This window comes from Dioszegia hungarica, assembly GCF_025882075.1.
Source record: "Dioszegia hungarica strain PDD-24b-2 chromosome Unknown MKK02contig_8, whole genome shotgun sequence".
NCBI lineage: Eukaryota > Fungi > Basidiomycota > Tremellomycetes > Tremellales > Bulleribasidiaceae > Dioszegia > Dioszegia hungarica.
Window position 1 is genome coordinate 2450492 of NW_026515770.1, and position 22595 is coordinate 2473086.

Below are 22595 nucleotides of genomic sequence, written 5' to 3' on the forward strand. Positions count from 1 at the left end.
CAGGCAGCGAGGACAATGCCGGACCGGGCGAGAGGGATGGATCGAAGAGGGGACAGGGGATCCTGGTGGTTGATCAGGGAGTTGAGGGGGTATGGAGTGGAGATGCTGGGCTAAGGAGAAGGATACACTGGGGATACGGGCCAGGGTGATGGCGAGCCGAGCATGGGACGTCTCGAGAGGGAGAGGAGATGCTCGACCGACCATAAGATTCATAGCTGACCGTTAGTCTCACCGAAAGTACGAAGAGCCGCGTTCCGGATCCCTCGCCTTCTTGCCCAAGAAGCGTGCGGCCCGTCACCGTGGAAAGGTTAAGGCCTTCCCCAAGGTTCGTTGGATGTAGCTGGGTGGAACAGAGGACAGGGCTGATCATAATAGGACGATGCCAAGAACCCCGTCCACTTGACCGCTTTCCTCGGTTACAAGACGGGTATGACCCACATTGTTCGTGACTTGGACCGACCCGGATCAAGTGAGTGTAGTCCGACATGAAGAGAAGATCGAGGCTAATGACAGAAATGCACAAGCGTGAAGTCGTCGAGGCCGTTACCATCGTCGAAACTCCCCCCATGGTCATTGTCGGTCTCGTCGGTTACGTCGAAACTCCCCGTGGTCTCCGCTCCCTCACCACCGTCTGGGCCGAGCACCTTTCGGACGAGCTCAAGCGTCGGTTCTACAAGAACTGGTACCGCTCGAAGAAGAAGGCCTTCACCCGGTACGCCAAGAAGCACTCGGAGTCGTCCGGCCAGTCGGTTGCCCGCGAGCTTGAGCGTATCAAGAAGTACTGCTCGGTCGTCCGTGTTCTTGCCCACACCCAGATCTCCAAGACTGGGCTCAAGCAGAAGAAGGCGCACCTTATGGAGGTCCAGGTGAACGGTGGAAGCGTGGCCGACAAGGTCGAGTTTGCACGGAGCCACTTTGAGAAGGAGGTCGAGGTCGGGAGCGTCTTCTCGCAGGATGAGATGATTGACTCGATCGCTGTGACCAAGGGTCACGGTGTGGAGGGTGTCATCAAGCGATGGGGTGTCAAGAAGTGAGTCAATCGACTATAATGTCGAAGTCTGAGCTGACGTCCAGGCTTCCCCGGAAGTCCCACAGAGGGTTGAGGAAGGTCGCTTGTATCGGAGCATGGCACCCAAGTGAGGTCATGTTCTCGGTTGCCCGAGCAGGTCAGAGGGGTTACCACCACCGTACCGAGATGAACAAGAAGGTGAGTCATCTCCGTCGGTGCGAAAGACCAAAGCTAACTCTCAGATCTACCGCATCAGCAACGGAACTTCGAACGAGTCAGGTGCCACCTCCTACGATATCTCCAAGAAGTCGATCAACCCCCTCGGCGGCTGGAACCACGCCCCCGATGTGGCCAACGACTTTGTCATGGTCAAGGGTGGTATCCCCGGTGTGCGCAAGAGGGTCGTTGTGCTGAGGAAGGCGCTCCGGACCGCGACCTCGCGTCGTGATCTCGAGAAGATCGACCTCAAGTTCATCGACACCTCGAGCAAGCGTGGTCACTCTGGTTTCCAGACCATCGAGGAGAAGAACTCGTTCCTTGGGTGAGTCATCTGTCAGGTCCGAGTACCATGTCAAGGGCAGTAGCTGATATCCTCCAGACAGCGCAAGATCAAGGCCCCGGTCGCTTGATTTGTCGGTGCCGATGTACGTTGTTAGATCCTGGGCGGAGTATACACAGCTGGACATGCATGGCTGTTGTACTGGACCTTCATTGGCCTCGGGCGTACAGTGTCTGATCTGATCATCAGTGATACATGCGAACATACAGTAACCCGGACACGCTTCTGTCCGCGTCAACAGCCAGTCAACCGCCTACTGATCCTCGTACTGAACATCGATCTCATCTACTTCCTCGTCATCTTCCTCGAACAACCCCAGACTGTCCCCCATCGTCAAGACGGTCATGAGGCCCCTCGGATCAGTAGCTAACATGCCCGACTCGTCGCCCTCTTCCTCCTTGTCGCCCTCTTTCTCCTTGTCGCCCTCTGTCTCCTTGTCGCCCTCTTTCTCTTTGTCGCCCTCTTTCTCCGTGTCGTCTCGAACCTCCTTTGCGCTTTTGTCGGCAAGGGAAGCAAACACCTTCGTCAGGCAAGTCGGGCCCGCACTCGCAGCTTCAGCTGGAGCGGTGACTGCACACCACAATCGGGCCCAGGCTGCGATCTTGTCCTGCGCTTCGATGGTAGCAATGACTGACTTGCCGGAGTCCGACAGCTGTTAGGTCATCTCAACCATGTCGGACGGGATTTGGATGGGACGGGCTTACAGAAGTGATCTCAAAGCTGGTGCCGTGTTCAGCTGCAGGGCCGACGAACTCGGAGGCTGGCTTGTGGTCGATGCGGAAGTCTTCGACGCGTTCGCATTTGGGGCAGTGGGCCTTGAATGTGGTAGTGTATCCAGGGAGGGGCTCACCGAGGAGGGAGAGAAGGGGGTCCTCGTAGTTGATGGTGGGGTTGGCGGTCTCGCAGTCCTCGATGGCGGAGACGTTGTCGATGGTAGCCATGCTCAGGGATCAGGTGTGTAGTTGAGAGGGTGGGCGATTACTGATATTCAATCGTAAGTGGCGAGTAGGTGCTAGAGTGTGCGTCTGTGAGCGGAAGAGAAGGTAAAGATATAGGCGATAGAGGGGGTCCAGGGGGACCGAGAGGGGTTCATGTAGTCTGCTACCCGTCCAATCGATCGCTCTCGCGTACGAGCAGAAGCGAGCTGGCCGTGCAGCTCCTTTGACACAAGCCGAGCCGGCAGGTCGCAACTCATAGCCAGTGATGTTTCGTGCATCGCCAAGCCAGTACTTGGGCAAGTCGCTTGACCCAGTCCTTTGACCTTGGCCAGTACCCGGGCATGACGTGCGATTTGATCCTTTGAGATGGCCATCAGACCGTATGACGACGGCTGGCGCGATGGCTAGCGAGCAGGTGGGCGTCAAGCGGTGCGAAGCAGCAATACCATCTGCCAGACGTGGCGCTTGAGGTTGCTTCTTGGCCTTCATTTTCGCCATATGAGGCTTACGTCAGTGAGTGAGAGTAAGACCGGCTGCAGCTGTCATCTTCTGCAGAGTCAGTAAGCCCTTGCAGCCCGCCCGGGCAAAAGTAGCTGCTGCATGATTACACTTCTCCCATCTATTGCTCCGCTCCCTCGGGGACGTCCCCTTCGCCCATCTCCCCACCCATCGTCTGCACGCCCCCACCTCCACCTTCCTCCGGCCGCCGAGCACTGACAATGTCATCCACGCGGAGCAATAATGTTGCGGACTGATGCGTCAGCTTTAGCCCGTGCCTTGAGACGAAGTCGTGATTGCGAGCTCACCTCAATAGCAGTCTTCAAAGTCTGGATCTTGACGCTAGCGGACTCGAGGAGACCATAGTCCTTCATGTTGGTCACTTTGCCGGTATCGCCATCTACACCAGACATGCTCTCGCCTGCTGCGTGTTTTGCCTGATTGTCAGCTTTATCCTCATGTTCGAAGGACATAGAGCTCACCCTCAACTCGGTCAACGTCCTGATGACATTCCCTCCGCAATTTTGGATAAGCGTCCGGGGGATCACCTCCAGCGCATCCGCGATCGCCTTGTAAGGCGCACCCGCCACGCCCGGCAACGTCTTTGCCCGCTCATTCAGCGCTACACTGATCGCCATCTCGGTCGCTCCTCCCCCTGGCGCCAAAATAGGATTAAACACCACATTCCGCGCCACCGACATCGCATCCGCCAAGTTCCGGTCGATTTCGTTGAGAATATCCTTGCTCGGTCCGCGGAGGAGGATGGTGCATGCCTTAGGGGACTTGCATTCCTCGAGGAAGGTAAAGTACTCGTCGCCGAGCTTGTCGATGTGGAACTTGCCGCATTCCGTCCCGACGTCCGATTCGCGCAGGTCCTCGACGCGGTTGACGATGGTAGCTCCGACGGCACGGGCTATGCGGTTGTTGTCGGATTTGCGGACTCGGCGGATGGTGGTGATGTTTTGTTTGAGGAGGTAGTGCTGGGCGAGATCTGGTCGTCAGCTTGACGCCTATGTTCAGAACGCTGCAGCTCACCTGAGATACCCTTCTCGGTGAACACCAAGTCCGGCTTGAACTCCATAATCTTGTCGCACATCGCCTTGATCTGCTCCTCCTCAATCTGCAGCACCCGATTCCAGTCCTCCTCCTTCTGGATCTCGATATTCGTCTGACTCTCTCCCTTCTTGTACTCGAGTGGGCAGTCGAGCAGGACGATCCGGGGGTTGTCGATCCGTCTCCGCATCTTCGGGTGTGTCACATCCTTGTTGACCATGACTCCGCTGAGCACCCGACAATCCTCAATTTCCCCGCCCGGTACCTTCTCCACCCGGGCATACCGCTTGATATCCACCGTCTTGATATTCAGCGCCGACATGCCCGACTCGCCCGCCGCACTGCCCCCAATCAACCCATTCTCCGACTCGGCCGTCTCGGCGACGGTCCGCACTGCCTGCAGGGCAAGCGAACACATCAGGTCCGACCATCTCGACGAGAATTTGGTGCCAATGGACGTCTTGATCAGGGCGAGCATTTCGGTTTCCGAAGTGATGTCGACGGGGATGGAGACCTTGGCAATAGTGTCCAGGGCGTCGTTCAGCGCGGATTTGAACGCCTTGATGATGACAACGGGGTGGATGTTGCGTTCGAGGAGGGGAAGGGAGTAGGCAAGGATTTCTCCGGCTACATGTCAGCTGAGATTGCAAGGATGGCTTACCGAGGATGATGACACTGGTCGTTCCGTCTCCGACTTCTTCGTCCTGCGTCCGTGCGAGCTCAATCATGGATTTGGCAGCGGGGTGTGCGACGTCGATTTCCCGGAGAATAGCATGGCCGTCGTTGGTCAATCTGGAGGTCAGCTGATGAGCGGAACCACTTAATATAGCTGACGTACAAGATACCGCCCATAGGGTCGAGAATCATCTTCAACATGGCCTTTGGTCCGAGACAAGTCCGGATGACATCTGCAACGGTCTATAGGATCAGCTTCTGGCTCAAGCTTGGATATAGCCAGGTGAAGCTGACCTTAGCCGCGATGATGTTGGCCGTCTGCGCTTTCCGACCCGTCTGCCTCTCAGGCCCCGTGTCTACACCATCAGCAAGCTGTTCATGCCGTCCGAGCTGAATCGAGCCGGTCGAGGCGAGAACGCACTCATCACCATGACATTTCCGGCCATTTTGACTGAGTGTTCGCTAGTGATCGATCTGAGGTGGCTATGGCAGGTCCTTAGCTGCCTGCGAGATGTGGATAGCGATAGGTGAAGAGGTATGTGATAGTGCTTGCTGGTGGTTTAGAAATTCCAGCACCAACTGGACCGTCGCGCGCGCGCGTCAGGCAGATTCCGAAATACTCTTCGATCGGATTATCGCTATTCCCGTATAACTCCGAATTGTCCTAATCAAGTCGGCTGCAGGAAGGTTGATTAGGAAAACGAATTTACTAATGGCTCGACTGCAGGAGCGTCAAAAGTCGACAAGTCACCTCCACCTTGTAACCTTCACCACCAACTTCTCCTCTTACCGTCCACAGGGCCAGACTCCTGGCACTGCGATGCGGCCCACGGGCATCCTCCTCCGGCGATCGACCTGGAAAGGTGCGGAATCCACGGTCCTCACCACCAGCCAAGGCCGACAGAGAGCTCAGCTGATCCTCAGGTCCATTCTTCACCGCCTTCCCCTCCCTCGCTCAATCCCTCAAATCGGGCGCACCGATCTACACAAAGTCACGCGCATGTACGGTCGTACCCAACTTTGTCGGACTCAAGTTTATGGTGCATAATGGGAAAGACTTCTTGCCGGTGCAGATAGTGGAGGAGATGGTGGGGCACAAGCTGGGCGAGTTCTCGCCGACAAGAACAAAATTCAGCTATAGGTAAGTTGTCTCCACTTCGATCTGTCGTACTGCGAGGAGGTAGCTGATGATGATAGACAAACGAAGAATAGATAGGACGGCCCGGACCTGTACCAATACCTCGCAAACCGAACACACATTGTACAAATGCAGCGCAACCACACATATCGAAGGAGCAACGAGGAGGGATATACGGCCGCGGCTGGAACCTTTCCTGCTGCTGGGTCCTGATCCTTCTGATGGTGGGCAGGGGATGCTGTATCGGGCGCAGATGGCTAGTGAATTGGCTACTGCAGAGAGCGTCCTGTATGGGATGAGTGCGTGAAAGCATGAGGCGTCAACGAGCAGCTTCATGGGTGGACTGGCTGAAGTGTGTCAGCTTGCTGGACGGCGAAACCTGTCGAACGGTTTTGACAACTGCAGGTCAGGCGGGATGAAGATTCTCCAAGGAGGAGGTCGAGACCATGGAGATGGGATAGAAGGCGCGCAGGGGAGACGATCGCGGTTGGTCTCGCTGTCAGCGGCTCGTGTGGACCCTTCGCTATGCTCCTCGCAGCTCGCTTATCATGATGATGATGTCCGCTGCTCGGCTAGCTCAATGAAAATGTCTCTCTGCATGTCAAGGTAGATCAGAGCCTCTGACTTGCCGGCAGGCTCCGGGCTCCGCCTGCTTCTGATCAGTGCGCTTTGCCGTTCAACGTTCAAAAGAAGATCATACGCCAACTTTCTTCCTTGCCTCGAGCTTGCTGAGTGCCTTGCTGATCGGACAGCCGCCATTATATTGTCTCGTACTCGAAAAGTCTGCCATCTCTACGGGCCAGTCCGACGCTCCGCGCGTCTTTGTGTTCAAAGGACCCCCTTTCCTTCCATCAATAGACTTTCCGCCTCACCCTTTGCGCGTTCTGCGGCTCCCCATAAAACGCCCTTTCCCTCAGCCACTGACACACAACTCACCCTTATACCCTGGCCTCGATACCGACGATGACATACTCACGTGTATCTGGATACACACTTACCCTGGACACCGATCTCGATTTACACCGTCACCTCGACACAAACAACAACGAGGCCGTCGCCTCACCTCTTCCATACCTTGATCCCTCCTCCCTATCTGATGCGATATGATCCGGGTGGGCGCACCTCCATCCGCTTCTGACTCGTCCCACTTCTTGCTAGCGCCGGGAGGATCGCCGCCCATGCCTCGCTTCAACCAAGTTGAGTATCAAGTTGAATGACGGGCCTGTTTTGGGGTCATGGTCGAGCAGTTGGTAGTGAGGGGAGGCGAGTGATTTGTTGATGGCGGCCGTGCGCTCGGATTTGGATGGGGTGGTCTGTGCCTGAGCTGCTTACTTTAGACGCTAGGATCAAAGTATAGCGGAGTAAGGGGCATTCCTCGACCGGCAACGAGGAGAGGTATATACACGGCTCGGCTCTTTCCTTCTCCCTCTTCACTTTCCCCGCCCATCTTTCTTATCCTCATCTCTACTTTCACATTCACCTCTACTACCGCATACAGTCCACTCACTCAGCCTTCCCCTCTTTAGCAATACCGTCTAGCCTTCTACCGTCAACCTCTCCCCCGGTATACCTCGGCAACACACTCCTTACATTGCTCGCCTCAAGCCAGATCTCCATCCCGTGAGTTACCATCTTTGCCCACATATCCTTTCATCACCATGATATCCAACTCAGCTTGCATCGTGTCAGCCCACCCTGCTCGCAAGATCAGCCACTGTTATCCCTCCTCTCATCTCCCCAGATCTCATATACGACCATTTCCTTCCTCCTTCCTCCCTCTTCCTTCCTCCATCTTCCTTCTCCCATCTTACTCCCTCCTCTTTGCGTTCAGCATCTACATCTTTACAGTCATCACTTGCTTCCCGTCTATGCCGTAGTGCATGCTCTACATCTACCACTTCCCACTTCTAAAGCGCCCTGATTCCCTTGGTTCCGCTTACGAGCTCGCTCGAGACTCCCCCCGGCTCGAGTATGTCCTCCGCCTTGAATCGAGGTCTCAGCGATCCGCTCACTTTCTCGTCGCGACATTTGGATCCTAATGCGTCAGAGAACCGAGCTGACTCCATCAGGTCAACCCACCTCGACAGCGACAGCTCTAACCCGACCCCTTCTCGGCACGCCCCGTCTTTGAGCGGCTCGCCTCTTCGACTATCAAGGCTCGTCCTACTCCAACAACGTCAGCGATGGCCCCAACGAAGAGCAAGAAGAAGGCTGCCTCCAAGGCTGGTCGGCGTCCTGTACCCGGTCGCTGCATCAACTGCGGGTGCTCACACGTGAGTCACTCACTCCGCGTCTTGAACCTGGCTCGAGCTTCTGTGAGGCGACCGAGACAGCGGGATGAAGAACCTCGAGGCGCAAGGATCCTCTTGGTTCCAAGGAGGCTGCTGATCAGCTTAGCTCGAGACCACGCAGTGGCGTTACGACGAGTCTGGCGACTACGGGCGAGGTCGGAAGAGGATGTGCTCGGCCTGCGGGCTATACGTACGTTTTCCTTCCGCTGAAAGAATGGGCATTTTTTAGAGCTCTCCCAGCTGATCTCATCAGCGGAAAAACAACGGCAAGCAGCGAAGGGTCACCGGCGGAAGCTCGGGTTCGCCGTCCGACGCTGAGTACCCCGAGCAGTCCTCCTCGGACTCAGCCACCTCCCCACCTTCCTCCTCTTCGCGGGCATCCGCTTCCTCCCAAGGCTACGGCGCTCCAGTCTTCGTCTCCTCCCCCGAGTCATACGACTCCCCTTTACCCTCCTCCGACCTGGACGAACGCGTCCTTCTTCGGTTCAAGCTCACCTTGGGCTCCTCGGCTTCTCTCGACGATATATGCCCCGAGCGGGCCGCTCTTTCTCCTCACTTTGAGGAGCAGTCTATCGTCCTCCAGAGCGATGCGGAGCGGTGGGAGGCGGCATTGGACGTAGAGGAGGATGGGGAGGACGAGGCGAGACGGGCCGCAGAGGCTCTACTCGAGATCGCTGGTCGAGGGGAAAGCGAGGTGAGTTCTGGGAAAGTTCATGATTCTCCCTGCCATTTTTACGTCTCTCGGGCTTGCCTCCTTTTCCGCGCCTTCTCGGGCTGTCTGTCTGTCTGTTTTCGGGCTGTCGCCTCTCGGGCTACCCCTTTCCCCCTCCGCTCGGGCTCGATGTCGGCTTCTTTTCATTCCCCGAGAGTCGCACAGTGCTAGCCCGAGATCCAAGCTGATCTCGCAGGCGCCTCTCTCGCCCTTCGTCGCTGCTCCCGCCGTACCCGAGGCCCCCGTCCCCGCCAAATGGGGTAAATGGTTCCGCCTCATTGACACGCGGCCGAGCCACCTCTTCAACCGGCCTCAGCGACCGCCGACCGCCTTGCTCCCCCCGTCCGTGCAGAGGTATGCCATCGCCTCCGCGATCTCGCGGAGCAATGGCACGACTCTCCCGCCAATCCGCGCGGGTACGAGCACCACCATTTGGCTCCCTCCCATCCGAGACCTCCGTCTCTCCTGACTTCTTTATCCCCCTGTAAATACGAGTAAGTAGTAAGCGAGTTCGTCAGACTGTATATATCGCCTGCGTTATTAATTGTGCCTTAGATCCTAGTGGTACCCCCATCCTCCTCTCCGCTCTGTAGCATAGTCTTCCCTCCGCCGTTTCATACTTTTTCCTGCTCTGCGATCCCCGTTTACCATAAAGTCCGGCTATGCGCAATATATCAGTATCGTCACACAAAGCTTCTTCTGATCTTGCGCTCGGGATCGGAAGCACAGCTTCCCGATCGATCGCGCTTCGTGAATGCTCAGCTTCTCGAGCAAGTCAGGCGATCCGTGCCTTGGTCCAAGCGTGCATGTCATCCGGTCATATCTCGCTTCCGACCGCGCATGCGCACTGGCTCGTAAGCTACGATCCTCGTCGGATCCGGGATCTGAGACGAGCCCGAGGAGTGAAACCAGAGGGTCGACGAGCATCTCAGGGGGAGGAAAGAAGCGGGACTCACCGTCTTTCAGTCTCCGTTCAATATCCGCCCACTTCTTTCCCATTCCCTTCCCATACGCTTCCAGCACCTGACATGTCAGATTACCACCCAAATGTCCTAGTCGGAGCACCTGTTCAGGTACCACATAGCTAAGGATATGAGACTTACGCCTGCAAATAACCCCTCGCTGGCCGGATGTGTAGACCCAAACGCCCGTTCGAGGACATATAGGTCCACAGCGTAGTTCTCGACGTATACCGCTTGCGAGGAAAGTCCGAAGTCAATCATTACCTGCGTTGTCAGCCCACCTCCCAAACACCATCGTCTGAATGGAGAGGGATAGCTGAGCTAGAAATTGGACATGAAGAATCACGTACCACATCGTACGCCTCCGCCTTGCCGGGTGTCAGGCGAATCATCATATTGCTCGTTGTGAGGTCACCGTGGATGATACCTGTGCTATGCAGTCGAGCAAGAGCGGCTCCTATAGCCGCCATAAGATATTCTGGGGATCAACTTCCCCCTTCTCCCCCTTCTCCCCCTCCATCCCTGTCTCCCTCTCATAGACCTACCCTGTGATATCCCCGCCCCCTTCAATGCAATCCACCCCTCACTCTCCTCCACCCCTCCAGCCTCACCATCCACATCCAGCCTCTCCATCCCCTCCTCAACCTCCTCCTCCGCCTCCCCCGCATCGACCTCCACCTCCCCCTCGGCCCCTCCGCCCAAAATCTCCCTCACGCTCCACCCCTCCACCTTCTCCATCCCCAGCACCCCCTCCCGCTCGTCCACCCACATCACGCGCGGCACGACTACGCCCGCCTTGAGACATCGGGCGAGCGCGCGCGCTTCGAAGGAGAGGCGGGACTTTGTGAGGGTGGCGTCGAGGGTGGGGTGCCGGTATGTCTTGGGGAAGCGGTGTTTCAGTATCAAGGCTGGAGAGGGAGGGAAAGGCGTCGAGTTGGATGAGGAGGGAGTGGAAGATGGGGGCCAGTACACCGATGGAGGGGCTAGGTGGGTCGATAGTGCGTAGACTCGCTGGAATGTCAGCTTGAAGTGAAGAAGAAGGAGGAGGAGGAGGCGGAGGAAACGAACCGCTTCAGCGCCTTGCTTGATGAGCGTTGCCGAGTCGAGGAGGTCCCGACTGGCCGAGCGGAATGGTGTGGGCTCTACAGTGGACGCCATGCTATTTCGCTGAGGCTTATCGGGGTATAGCCAGTAAGTAAGCAATGAACTGGGATGAAGGGAGAATGATGAAGGGCAAATTGGGCAAATTGCTCAACAGCTCGTTCTCGTTCAACATTCCTCGGGGATCTTCCCAGATAACCCTGCGTTGCTCTTTGGCTGCTAGCGGGTCTGCGGTCGTCGCTGCTTCTGGCGGGTAAGACGATCCTCAGCTAAGGAGGCAGGTCTACATGGCGTATGGACATTCTTCTCACGACGCTCTATCTTACACCTTTTCACTGCGATCGCTGGGCCGCCTCGAGCTACTACTGCTCCCCTTCCGACTCCCTTCCTTGGCCTCACTCGGGCGTCTATGCTTGCCCTCACTAGGCCGCCTATCCGCCTTGGGCCTCTCCGCGGACCTTGCGACCAGCGGCTCACTCCTCACCTCGGGGAGTGACGGCCTTCTCGGCGCTTGCGTCTCCGAGGTCTCGGGCGGACTGGACCGAAGGGGGCGGGACGATGGCTCGTAGTAGGACGGAAGGCGAGCCCCTTTCGAGTCTTTCCTAACGCTCAGGGGAAGAGTGCTCCCCCTCGATCTCGCAGCGGTGGGCATCGCAGGCAGGCGGTCCTCGCTCGGTCGGGACCTGGCGATAGGTACAGCCTCCCGGGGAACGATAGATGCGCGCTGGAGCCGAGGATCGGGTGACGCATTCGAGGCGTATAGCTGCCGACTGTTCTCGCGGTCGATGGGCGACCCCTCATCCGTCAGAGCTTCGGGTGAGGCGGTACGTGGGATCTTCTGAACGACCGGCTGGGGTTTCTTGATCTCTGGTTTCGGCGGGGGAGGGGCGGTGTTCTTCTTGGTGTTACCTCGGTGGTCGTCTTCGGAGTCGTCGTCCGTCTCCTCCTCGGACTCAGTCTCGTCTTCGCTCTCCTCCTCTGACTCCTCCGACTCAGTCTCCACCCGTGCCGCTTTGCTCTTGGGCGCCGAGGAGGAGGTGGAGGGCTTTCGAGTTTCGGCAGGCGAGGGGGCAGAGTGGGATGGCCGTTGCTGCAACGCCGGACGGGAGGACGGCGGGGATGATCGAGCAGCCGAGCGGGGTTCCGGCTCCTCCACTACTCTCGTCAAGGGTTGTTTCGCCCTCGCCACCTGTTGCTGCACACTCCGGGCCTGCTGCTGTTGCTGCTGCCTCTGCTGCCTGACCGCCGGCCTGGGCTTCTCCTCCTCACTCTCCTCCTCGGACTCATCCTCGCTCTCGCTGTCGCGGTCCCTCCCTCCCTTGGTGTCCCGCCTTCGTCGATCATCCATCTCATCGTCGTCGCTGTCATCAGAGTACTCGTCGTCCGTTTCCTCCCTCTTTTCGTTGGAGTTTCGGAAGCTTTTGCCGGACTCCCCGCCGTCTCCGGTTTTCCGTTTCTGGCGGCGGTGGAGCAGCCAAACTATGCCGAAGCCAACGAGGAAGAGGGCGAGGACGACGCCGATGCCGCCGATGACGAGTTGGGTGGTACTGAATTTGGCTTTTTGGCAGGAAATGTATTGGCTGACATTGTCAGCTTAGGATTGACGCGGAAGGACTGGAAGCAGAGATTCATAAGACGAGAAGAGGAGGCCACTGGGACACAAGGAAGAGAATAAGGCGATGAGGGGAGGGGAGGTGGAGAGACGAGTGGGGCACGAGAGAGAGGACAAGAGGGGGAAGCAGGGCCATGGGATCACAGCGCGCGGGGAGGGGTGGGCGGGCAAGAGGAGGTCCGACTCACGTCACACCATTGTCCGTCGTACATGCTTCCCCGTCGGTGCCTTCTGATGAGGAAGGGGAGCTGCTAGGTGTTGCCTGGGCAGCAGCGGAGGTCAGCGCCGAAACGGCCGTGAGGAGCGCGAGTGCTATCAGCATGGCGTCAGTGCTATGAACAGTCGGCTGGCTATGCCAAGATCGATATCGTTGAGTAGGTCTCGAGGTGGGCCATCTCAGCTGCCCTGGCCTGCGCCCTGCTGATACACGTCTCATCCGCTTGATGGTGAAAGGACGAGACATGGGGACAAGGAGGAGATGGCTGGCCGTCTCAGCCCAAACGGATACGCACGGATAAAGGTTGACTTTCCGGTCTCACGTAAGCCACCTTTGTGACGCGTCTCATGATTTTCACGACGCGTCCAGCCACACCTCCGCCTTTGTCGATCAAGTCAGGGATTTCTCAAGGTGACATGCCTTATCCTACGGTGCACAATTACCATCCGAACAAGTTCCCGAGCTGTTCTTGACGGCATATCACCCGGGAGAAGGAACGCGCCGAGTAAAGTGGCACGCCGCACGTCCGGCTCGTCGCGTCATGTCACATCCAGCGCGCAGCCAGACCTCCGAGAAGGAATTGGCAGGTGGCAGACGGAGTTGCTCACCTTGTCGTTCTGATCTCACTCACATCCTTCTCATCTGTTCATTCCTCTAATTTTCGACCCCCTCTCTCGACTGCAAATTCTACGAGCCCGGTGCTCAGCCTCGACGGCACACACTCCTTTTTCCGCCCTATCGGGACACTCAAATCCACTACCCAACGATAATATCCTATAATGGCGCCGGTCGCTCCTTTCCTCCTCTCGTTGCTCGCAGTCGCTGGTGTCGCCGAGGCTGGGCCTCTCCAGCCTGGCAGACACATGGCTCCGGCTGTGTACAACAAGGGGCTTGCTGGACACGCTCGACGCGAGTTCCACAAGCTCATGGCGCGGTACTATGGTGATTCCCAGGGGATGGTGCGTTGTTTACAAGTAGCTATTTCGGGTCAATGCTGATTGATAGACTAAACCCCCACCTCTTATCGAGCGTCGAGCCAACAACATGCCCGCCGACTGGACGTCGATGGGGTGCATGAACGAGTCATGGAACCAGCGGTTGCTCGAGGGGTCCTCCTTCTCGTCAAACAAGATGACCCCGACGCTGTGCATGACTCAATGTCAGAAGCGGGGCTTCCAATACGCCGGAACACAATACGTCGACGAAGTGAGTAATATACTTTTGTAATTGAGCTTCGCTGACAGTCAGTGCTACTGCGGTAACACCTTTGTCGGATCGGGCGGTCAGTCTCAGCCAGACGCGGCGTGCAGCATGGCCTGCAAGGGAGACGCATCAGAGAAGTGCGGAGCGGCTTGGTTCCTCAACGTCTACAAATACACTGCCTCGGTCTCCGCCAACTGCACCACCCCTTCCCTCCCCGCCGCCTCGGTGTCCGGAACAGCCACCACTGCCTCCCCCATCCCCTCCCCCACCAGCACCCTCCCTGCCCAGAACAGCACCGTCCCCGTTCACAACAGTACCGACAGCTCCGAGTGGTACGCCCACGGTTGCGCTGTCGACGCCAATCCTCGTATCCTCAACGAGTTCTCCAACACCGCCATGGCCAACATGACCGTCGACTCGTGTCTCAATCTTTGCGAGGAGAAGGGCTTCTCGTTCGCCGGTGTCGAGTACGGAGAGCAGTGCTACTGTGGCTCCAAGCTCCCCGCTAGCATTAAGTACGCGGATATCTGCCAGCTTCCCTGCAAGGGGAATGCCAAGGAGACGTGCGGCGGATTTTGGGCGATGGAGGTGTTTGAGTTGATGAAGGCTGGTGCGGATTGCCCGGTTCAGGTCCCCGCGGTGACCAACATTGGTAACAACAACATCGTCATCCCTGCTCCTACCGCTACCGTCTCCCCTGCCCAGACCACACCCCTCAATCCCGCCAAGACCACCACCTCCTCCATCGTTGCGCCCGCACCTACCGCTCAGCCCCCTAGCGCCTCCGGGGACCGCCAGGTCTGGGCCCACCACATGGTCGGAAACACCTACCCGTACACCCAGGCCAACTGGCTCGTCGATATTCGCGCTGCATCCGCACAGGCCATCGACGGGTTCGCCTTGAACCTCGGACACGAGTCATGGCAGGTCGACCGCGCCACGGACGCCTACGCTGCCGCGCAAAACTCGGGAACCGGTTTCAAGCTCTTCCTCTCGCTTGACGTCACGTCCCTCGGCTGCTGGTCCGGCGGCGACGCGTCCAATCTCGTCAGTATCGTCCAGCGATTTGCCAACCACCCAAACCAGGCCAAGCACAACGGCAAGGTCCTCGTCTCCACCTTTGCCGGTTCCGACTGCAACTTCGGTACCGGCTCGGGCTCGGGGGCGTGGCAGAGTATGTTTGTTGATGCCTTGAAGAACCAGGGGACAAACATCTTCTTTGTTCCCTCGATCTTCTCGGACATCAGCACATTCAGCGGCAACTCCTGGATGGACGGCGAGGTGAGTACTTTCTGTTCCGAGATTGGACAAGGCTGATAATCAGCTCAACTGGAACTCTGCTTGGCCGATGGGCAACAATCAGATCTCCACCGACACGGACAACCGGTACATGAACGCTCTCGGCTCCAAAGAGTACATGGCGGCCGTCTCCCCCTTCTTCTTCACCCACTTTGGCGCCGACCTCTGGAACAAGAACTGGCTGTACCGTGCCGATGACTGGATGTACTGCGCCCGGTGGGAGCAGCTCATCGGGATGCGCGACCGGGTCAAGCAGGTCGAGATCCTCACCTGGAACGACTACGGAGAGTCATCGTACATCGGTCCCATCCAGGGCGCCCTGCCCGGCTACTCGGGCAAGTGGGTCGACGGCTTCGACCACCAGGGTCTCGCGCCTCTTACCCAGTACTACTCTACCGCGTACAAAACCGGCCAATACCCAGCCATCACCAAGGACACCCTCGTCCTCTGGTCCCGTCCCCACGCGCACGACGCCAACGCCAACGACTACATTGGCAAGCCGACCGGATGGGACTGGACTACCGACTACGTCTGGGCCGTCGCCCTCACCACGTCCGATGCGGTCGTCACCTTGACGTCGGGGTCCAATACCCAGACCTTCAACGTCAAGGCCGGTCTCAACAAGCTCAAGATTGCCAACTCCCCAGGCGGTATGAGCGGGAAGATTACGAGGAATGGAGGAGATGTTGCCAGTGCCAGCATCAACGGCCAGTACACTACATCACCTTCATCGTACAACTACAACTACTACGTCGGGTCGAGCTAGGGCGTCTAGGCGTTACGGGCTCCCTGTTTATGATATCAGTAGTATTTAGCTTAACGACCTCCTTATACAATCTTTTAGATCTCTTTCGTGCTGGCACGGACACTCTCTTCTTAGGTAGTCTTGTAGGGTATATAGGTAATATGCAGAAATGGCATACATAGATGGCTAGCATAGGAGAAGAAAGCTGGCAGACGCGATGTGCTGAGGCATCCCCCACTCGAAACGGCCCCACTTACCGGTAGAGGAAGAAGCCGGAGGAAGTCCAGCAACCGGTCCCTCTCCTTGTCCCTCTCCCGCCATTGTCCTGCTTTCCTCCCCATACATCTCTACTCAGATACTCATCTATGATGTCAGACTCCAAAGTGCTGTCTCACACATCGCCTGCAGACTTCGCCCAAACAGCGGTCGACGGCAAGAAAGTCCCGCACCAAGCTTCGCTGAAGGTGGAGGAAGAGGTATGCTGCCTGACAATACTGGACTGTGACAAGGGGACTGAGCTACCTCACCGATACGATACGAGGCTGATACGGCCAGCTTGGCTTCTATGCTGCATATCACTCGAACAAGGTCAATCAGGCCATCCACTTCGTCTGCATCCCAATGATCTTGTGGTGAGTCCTGCGCTCAAGGCGTACTCTGTCACACCCATCCCTCCCAACTATGTCCTTGTTATCAGAGGCGATCTGTTTTGCTGGATGTAGGATGGTGCTGACGGTTTTAAGGTCGACCATGATCATGCTCGCGCACCTGCCTCTATCCGGTACGAAGACTGTGCATCTCACCGAGAATCTCGCTATCAGACCCAACGCCGCTCTGGCGCTTTACGCTGGATACCAAATCTACTACTTCCTGCTTGAGCCCATTGGAGCTGTAGGTCACGTCCACCTGCAGTAGAGTCTGCGCATCACTGACGTCTCCAGCTGACGTTTGTCCCCATCGGCACCCTAATGTACCTGACCGCAACATCCTTTGCCAACTCAGCTCCCCTCTCGCTCCCATTGCGACTGTACAAAGGCGTCGCACACCCCTCGGCCATGCCTTTCGCCATCGCACTCAATGTTGCTAGCTGGATCGCTCAATTCATCGGTCATGGCGTCTTCGAAGGCAGGGCTCCTGCTCTGTTCACAAATCTGACTCAAGGTAAGCTCTTCTCAAGCGCTCCGCCCAAGGTCCCGACATGACTGACGCGCAGCCCTCGTCCTTGCCCCCTTCTTCGTCCACCTCGAGATGCTCTTTACCTTCTTCAACTGTGAGTGCCTTGCCTTTCGAGAGAGGATCAGAGACGGTGATGGGCGCCGCTGATCTTGCAGACAAGCCAGAACTTCACAAAAAGATGATCAACGCCGCGGGAAAGCGAATCCGCGATATGAACCGGGCAGCGAAGATGAAGTAAAGGGCACGATATGCTCCACGCTGGACGCAGCAGGCCGGTCGATGGGGTGCCGCTTCGCAGAGGAGTGTTGGGTGGGTATGCAGCCGTGGGTATGGATCGTATGCGGGAACGTTATCGGTGTATAAGCTAGGTCAGAGGTATGAGCGGACGGGAACGTCGTGGCGGTCGCCAGTACTGTTGTTATGATATGCATCTAGTGAGAAGCTAAGGCACCTGTCAAGCATGCTCGAGAGCTGGCGACAGTCCGCCCTGAGTGCAGTGGAAGTCTGTTTAATCAGCTTGATCCTGTCGTCAAGATAATTTGATGGCAAATCAGGAGCGGCATCTCCCTCAGTGTAACTATGAACTAGAGTCCCCCATCGCCCAGACGGCCCCCGGCCCCCAGATCGGGCAGACCAAGACGGTCCGACACCAAACAGGAGACGGAAATGACCTAGGGGTTCGTTGACCCCCCTGGGCTGGGCACCTTGAGGTGATGGGATAAATTTTCGTCCTTGGGAGATGCCGCCTGTGAGGGAGAGGAGGAAGGACGGCTGTGCTCACCTGTATCTCTATTATGCTGCTGCCGGGGTCAAGGTATAGTTGACAGGTGAACAGATGAGATTTGCTGGCCTGAGCGAGTGGTATCAATTTGGCTTGGGACAGGATAGGAGTAAATGCCACGTCATGCCTCTTTGTTACGGTATTACCGCGTGTGACTTTGGCTTTCCAGCCAGCGCTGTCAACATCGAATCCCTCGACCTTGCTCTGTTCTCCATCTATACAGCTTATACATAACACTCATCAACCCTTAGCTTGACCTACATCGCCTATTCGCAGGCATCGTCCTTATATTACTCTCAATCGACCGTCCAAAACAATGGAGAAAAAGGAGAAGGTGGTGCCGCCTAGCCCTCCAAGGGTCATTCGAGATGAGACGACCGGGAATGCATACAGAAGAGTTGGCTTTTTGGGGGAGGTAAGCTGAAACGCTTCTTCGCGAGAACAAAGAGCCAAGCTGACTTCTCAGGGTGGGTTTGCGAGAGTATGGGAAGTGACGACAATACACGGCGAGAGGAAGGCTGTAAAGGTGGTCAACAAGGATAGTATCAAGTCTAAGAAGAATAAGACGAAGGTGATTGTTCCCTACTTTCGCCATTCATGGTTCTATGCTGATGTAGCAGCTCTGGGCGGAGATCAAGCTGCATCAGATGCTCACTCACCCAAATATCGTCACTTTCGAGGACTGTTTCGAGGACGATGAGAACGTATATATGATGTTGGAATTATGCGAGAACGGGGTGAGTTGCATAGTCCTGGTGCTCGTCGCAGGGGTCGAAGCTGATAGCGTAGTCACTGATGGACCTTCTTCGGAAGCGGAGAAGATATACCGAACCAGAAGCTCGCGTCATCCTCGTCCAACTCATCGCCGCCTGTCAGTACATGCACCAGACCAACGTCATTCACCGGGACTTGAAGCTAGGAAATCTGTTCTTGGACGATCAGATGAATGTGAAGGTTGGAGATTTCGGATTGGCGGCGTTGATAGAGAAGCCGGGTGACCGGAAGAAGTGAGTGGATAGGGAAGGGAGAAGAGAGTGGTGAGCTGATCAAGCAGGACTATCTGCGGAACACCCAATTATATCGCTCCTGAAGTTCTCTTTGACACTGTCAATGGGCACAGCTTCGAGGTGGACATATGGTCTGTGGGGGTCATATTGTAAGTTTGGTCGCCGAACATGTCGACAATGCTGACTGATAGATATACCTTATTGATCGGAAAGCCTCCATTTCAGACCAAGGACGTCAAGGCCATCTACAAGCGGATCAAGGAGAATCGATACGACTTCCCGGCGGACAAGGAGATATCAGCATCGGCGCAAGACCTGATCACCAGTATCCTCAACCCAGAACCAGGTAATTTGCTCCGATAGATTGAGGGATCTAGCTGAGAGTCTCAGACAAGCGTCCCAGCCTCGACGCTATCCTCCGCCATTCCTGGTTCCACGATGGACCGTTCCCGCCCTTCGTGCCCGTCACGGCCCACGACTCTGCGCCCGACTTCCGCCGCCTCACCATCACGGAGAGCCGACGCAACTTACAGGCAGTCTACCACAAGGCCAAGATTGGCGCGCCGAGCGAGATCAACACCGAGACTGGCAGAATACGAACGAACCTCGGACCCAGCATCATCCAGCAAGAGAGGGATTTCAAGTATGCGGTACAGCCCGACAGTCCTCTCGGTGCCCTCATCAAGTGAGTATGAGGTCTTCCGGCAGGCGGCATATAGCTGACAGGCAGATCCGCTCGTCAACCCCTCGTCCAGGGTCCATCCGAGATCAAGGACTCTGCCCTTTTGCGCAAACTTTCAGCTGCCGGTGCGCAGGCAACTCTCAGTCCCGTACGTCGAGGTCACGCACCACGTACCACGACAGTGGAGGCAGGACCTTCCAGGAGGCACATGGCCGCCGTGGGAGAGGAAGAGGAGGACGATGCTATGGGAGAGGAGCTACCGCCAACTCGATACGATACCGCTGTTCGCGAGAGGGAACTTGCTACGCAGAAGATCCGAATCGTGTCGGAGATGGCGGCCAGCGAGCAGCGAGAGGAGGTCCAGGTCCGTCGCCCATCACCTCGGAAACAACCCCTTGGTCCAGCAACTACGGTTCCGTCCACTCGTTCCGCAGCGGCGCATTCAGAGCACAAGTCGACGGGCAAGGGCAAGGCGGTGGACATGGCGGCTAAGCCTGAGACGCCGGGGCTATTCGAGACGGTCGGAGTCCTTCTGGCGGACGCGTTCGCAGCATCAGATACGGATGAGGGGTATCGCGCGCCGGGTGAGTGACAGCTCCGCGTAGAGCTGGGTACCAAGCTGACCTGAAACAGTTGATCTACAGGACCCGAAGCCGCCTCAGGTGTTCGTCGCTTCGTGGCTGGACTATTGTACCAAATATGGGATGGGATGGTCCATGTCGGATGGAACAGTCGGCGTCCATTTCAACGACTCGACCTCACTAGCTCTATCTCCTGCCAAGACGTGAGTTTATCATCCTTCATTTCACCGTGCAGAACATCGCTAATCATAAGTCATGCCGACCACGTCTACCCAGAAGGTAATGGACATAGCCGAAAGAACTACCTCGCCGACTCTGCCCCGCCTGAGCTCAGCAACAAATTCGCCCTCCTGCTCAAATTCCAAGGATACATGGCAGACCGGCTAGTCGGGCAGATGCCATACACATATGAGGACACCGGTCTGACAAAGGGGATGACGATCGTCATGCGGTATCTGCGGATGAAGCATGTTATCGTGTTTAGATTGAGCAACGATGTGGTGCAGGTGAGTCTTCCACCCTGAACAAAGACGCAAGGCTGATATTCAGTTCAATTTTTACGACCACACGAAACTCATCCTCAGCGAAGGCGGGCTCGTCATTTCCTTTATCGACAAGTCGTACAACTTGTGGTGTTGGAGCCTGGAGGAGCTGATGTGGATGAAGCGGGAAGAAGAGCAGGAAGGGATGGACCCGCGCGAGAAGAAGCGGGTAGATGGGGTGCTGTATAAGCTGCACTACGCCATGTGAGTTTCCCACTTAGTTGCCAAGAGACACAGCTGACGGGATAGGGATGTATTGAAGAAGGTGCATCTCCATATGGGTTCGAGCGGGAACAAGAAGTCTAGCAAGGCGCCGACGGAGACGCAAGCACCTGAAAGGGCAGTGAGGACAGCGGAGAGGCCAATCAGATGACAGGGCGGATTTGGACTTGGAACGGAGGGGGACATTCGTATATCATGTTGTTCTACTTATAGTGTCTGGGCTTTAAGCTACATATTGGGCGTCCGCCATGATAGGCCAGATATCGCGTCTGGGTTCTCCAATACCCTCTCCGCCTAGCCTCATTTAGCGCGTCCCCTTGCCTGGATGATAAAAGCTCGTCCGCTTACCATGCGATGGTCTGGCTTGTGCCGTGGCCTTCTTCACTCAGCGTATACGCTGCCCGACCAGAATTGGACCGCCTCGACCGATAAGTGTCGTGAACCGACGGCGGACCTGCCATTGTGACCAAGGGTCACTTCGAGGTTCAGGCAAGGCTTTTATAGGGGTTGGTGCTGCCACAGTCAGTGAAAGTTACTTGGACCAGCTAGTAGATGAAGAAACCTACCACGACGCATCTGTTGGACGCAGATCCACTTTTCAAGAACCCGAAGTGATCGCACCGACCAGTCCGCGAGCATTGGGCTGGTCCGCAACCGCATGAACCGTTATCCCGCTTTCAGCGAGGTACGCCCGACTCGTCTCCCCGATCGCTGCGACCCGTACGCGAGGACCTGTCTCGCCTACTGCCGCGGAGTCGAGCAATGGAGTGAGGTACGGTAACGCATATCCCGCCGAAGAGGGCGAGAAGAAGGCCAGCCATAAGTCCCGACCCGGCGCATCGCCTGCCGCAAGGGAAGCGATCTCGCTCTTGACGAGACCGGCAAATTCGGGGTTGAGAGAGGTACTGTAGACCTGTGTCTCGTATACCGTATGGCCAGCATCCCGGAGGATGGGCTGTAGGTTGTTGGCAGACTTGTCACCCCGTATGAAGAGGTACGACCGGGAGGCAGCGCTATCGGGCTGAAAGGTGGAGAGCTGCTCCAGCATATGCTCGGCGAGGAGAGTGGCTGTCTTCGCCGAGGTGACGCGGCCGAGATCGGGGAGGAGCGACTTTGCGCAGCCCGAAGCTGCCAATACTTCGGTGGATGTAGTTCCGACAGTATAGAAGGCGAGCTTGGACAGGTCCGGGGCTGAATTTTAGCTCCAGCTGTAAGAATCTCGATGACCAGCTCACCTGATTCAAATCCACCACGAGCCTCCAAGGCCTTCACGGCTCGGATCCATCCCTCTGCTCCTCGCTTGCTAGTGATAATGACCCCATACCATTTGCTCCCTTTCCGCGAAAGCAGCTCCTCGAGCTCGGCCGTCTCATACCGCTCCGCTAACGGAGGGAGATATCGGACCTCGAACCCCTTTGCTTCTGCTTCCTCCTGATACGCCTCGGTCCGGCCTGCAGACTCGGCCTTGATGAGCCATAGCTGCGCTTTGGAGCTCGGCAACTTAGGTGCCCCACTCATGGATAGATGACAATGTGAAGAGCAGATCGTCGCGGACGCGCTCTTCTGGACTTCTGGACCGGACACGATTGGCC

At 56.9% G+C, this 22595-nt stretch overlaps 11 protein-coding genes across 11 annotated transcripts; 6 read left to right on the forward strand and 5 right to left on the reverse strand.

Moving 5' to 3' along the window:
- Positions 1-15: 15 nt before the first annotated feature.
- Positions 16-1638, forward strand: MKK02DRAFT_36928 (putative large subunit ribosomal protein L3; the record flags this gene model as incomplete). Its single annotated transcript, XM_053089523.1, has 7 exons — positions 16-96; positions 227-325; positions 376-469; positions 514-1030; positions 1075-1207; positions 1252-1550; positions 1608-1638. 7 exons carry the CDS (start codon positions 16-18, stop codon positions 1636-1638), a joined length of 1254 nt encoding a protein of 417 aa, XP_052945722.1.
- Positions 1639-1821: 183 nt separating this feature from the next.
- On the reverse strand, positions 1822-2509 carry MKK02DRAFT_44645 (uncharacterized protein; the record flags this gene model as incomplete). Its single annotated transcript, XM_053093024.1, has 2 exons — positions 1822-2220; positions 2273-2509. The coding sequence occupies 2 exons, from the start codon at positions 2507-2509 to the stop codon at positions 1822-1824; spliced, it is 636 nt and encodes a 211-aa protein (XP_052945723.1).
- Positions 2510-3125: 616 nt separating this feature from the next.
- MKK02DRAFT_44646 (chaperonin Cpn60/TCP-1 family) lies at positions 3126-5178 on the reverse strand (the record flags this gene model as incomplete). The annotated part of the gene is made up of 8 exons (XM_053093025.1): positions 3126-3257; positions 3313-3441; positions 3487-3995; positions 4040-4684; positions 4719-4849; positions 4896-4975; positions 5027-5088; positions 5154-5178. The coding sequence occupies 8 exons, from the start codon at positions 5176-5178 to the stop codon at positions 3126-3128; spliced, it is 1713 nt and encodes a 570-aa protein (XP_052945724.1).
- A 374-nt stretch (positions 5179-5552) lies between these two features.
- MKK02DRAFT_36930 (uncharacterized protein) lies at positions 5553-5948 on the forward strand (the record flags this gene model as incomplete). Its single annotated transcript, XM_053089524.1, has 3 exons — positions 5553-5595; positions 5657-5873; positions 5930-5948. The coding sequence occupies 3 exons, from the start codon at positions 5553-5555 to the stop codon at positions 5946-5948; spliced, it is 279 nt and encodes a 92-aa protein (XP_052945725.1).
- A 2105-nt stretch (positions 5949-8053) lies between these two features.
- MKK02DRAFT_44648 (uncharacterized protein) lies at positions 8054-9342 on the forward strand (the record flags this gene model as incomplete). The annotated part of the gene is made up of 4 exons (XM_053093026.1): positions 8054-8143; positions 8268-8351; positions 8415-8855; positions 9070-9342. 4 exons carry the CDS (start codon positions 8054-8056, stop codon positions 9340-9342), a joined length of 888 nt encoding a protein of 295 aa, XP_052945726.1.
- A 340-nt stretch (positions 9343-9682) lies between these two features.
- On the reverse strand, positions 9683-10993 carry MKK02DRAFT_25838 (Serine/threonine-protein kinase BUD32; the record flags this gene model as incomplete). The annotated part of the gene is made up of 6 exons (XM_053087101.1): positions 9683-9720; positions 9830-9896; positions 9977-10099; positions 10186-10313; positions 10381-10846; positions 10904-10993. 6 exons carry the CDS (start codon positions 10991-10993, stop codon positions 9683-9685), a joined length of 912 nt encoding a protein of 303 aa, XP_052945727.1.
- A 265-nt stretch (positions 10994-11258) lies between these two features.
- MKK02DRAFT_44650 (uncharacterized protein) lies at positions 11259-12870 on the reverse strand (the record flags this gene model as incomplete). Its single annotated transcript, XM_053093027.1, has 2 exons — positions 11259-12516; positions 12737-12870. 2 exons carry the CDS (start codon positions 12868-12870, stop codon positions 11259-11261), a joined length of 1392 nt encoding a protein of 463 aa, XP_052945728.1.
- Positions 12871-13544: 674 nt separating this feature from the next.
- MKK02DRAFT_44651 (glycosyl hydrolase family 71-domain-containing protein) lies at positions 13545-16033 on the forward strand (the record flags this gene model as incomplete). The annotated part of the gene is made up of 4 exons (XM_053093028.1): positions 13545-13724; positions 13771-13971; positions 14014-15249; positions 15293-16033. The coding sequence occupies 4 exons, from the start codon at positions 13545-13547 to the stop codon at positions 16031-16033; spliced, it is 2358 nt and encodes a 785-aa protein (XP_052945729.1).
- Positions 16034-16564: 531 nt separating this feature from the next.
- On the forward strand, positions 16565-17426 carry MKK02DRAFT_27745 (putative endoplasmic reticulum protein; the record flags this gene model as incomplete). Its single annotated transcript, XM_053087388.1, has 5 exons — positions 16565-16644; positions 16735-16903; positions 16954-17173; positions 17226-17282; positions 17344-17426. Coding segments are annotated over 5 exons (609 nt in total), but the record flags the coding sequence as incomplete, so codon positions are not given.
- An 859-nt stretch (positions 17427-18285) lies between these two features.
- MKK02DRAFT_36933 (kinase-like domain-containing protein) lies at positions 18286-21154 on the forward strand (the record flags this gene model as incomplete). Its single annotated transcript, XM_053089525.1, has 12 exons — positions 18286-18384; positions 18436-18540; positions 18590-18706; positions 18759-18976; positions 19024-19125; positions 19168-19322; positions 19367-19661; positions 19707-20242; positions 20292-20442; positions 20493-20745; positions 20789-20985; positions 21031-21154. The coding sequence occupies 12 exons, from the start codon at positions 18286-18288 to the stop codon at positions 21152-21154; spliced, it is 2352 nt and encodes a 783-aa protein (XP_052945731.1).
- Positions 21155-21601: 447 nt separating this feature from the next.
- Positions 21602-22521, reverse strand: MKK02DRAFT_44654 (tetrapyrrole biosynthesis, uroporphyrinogen III synthase; the record flags this gene model as incomplete). Its single annotated transcript, XM_053093029.1, has 2 exons — positions 21602-22194; positions 22239-22521. 2 exons carry the CDS (start codon positions 22519-22521, stop codon positions 21602-21604), a joined length of 876 nt encoding a protein of 291 aa, XP_052945732.1.
- Between the last annotated feature and the right edge of the window lie 74 nt (positions 22522-22595).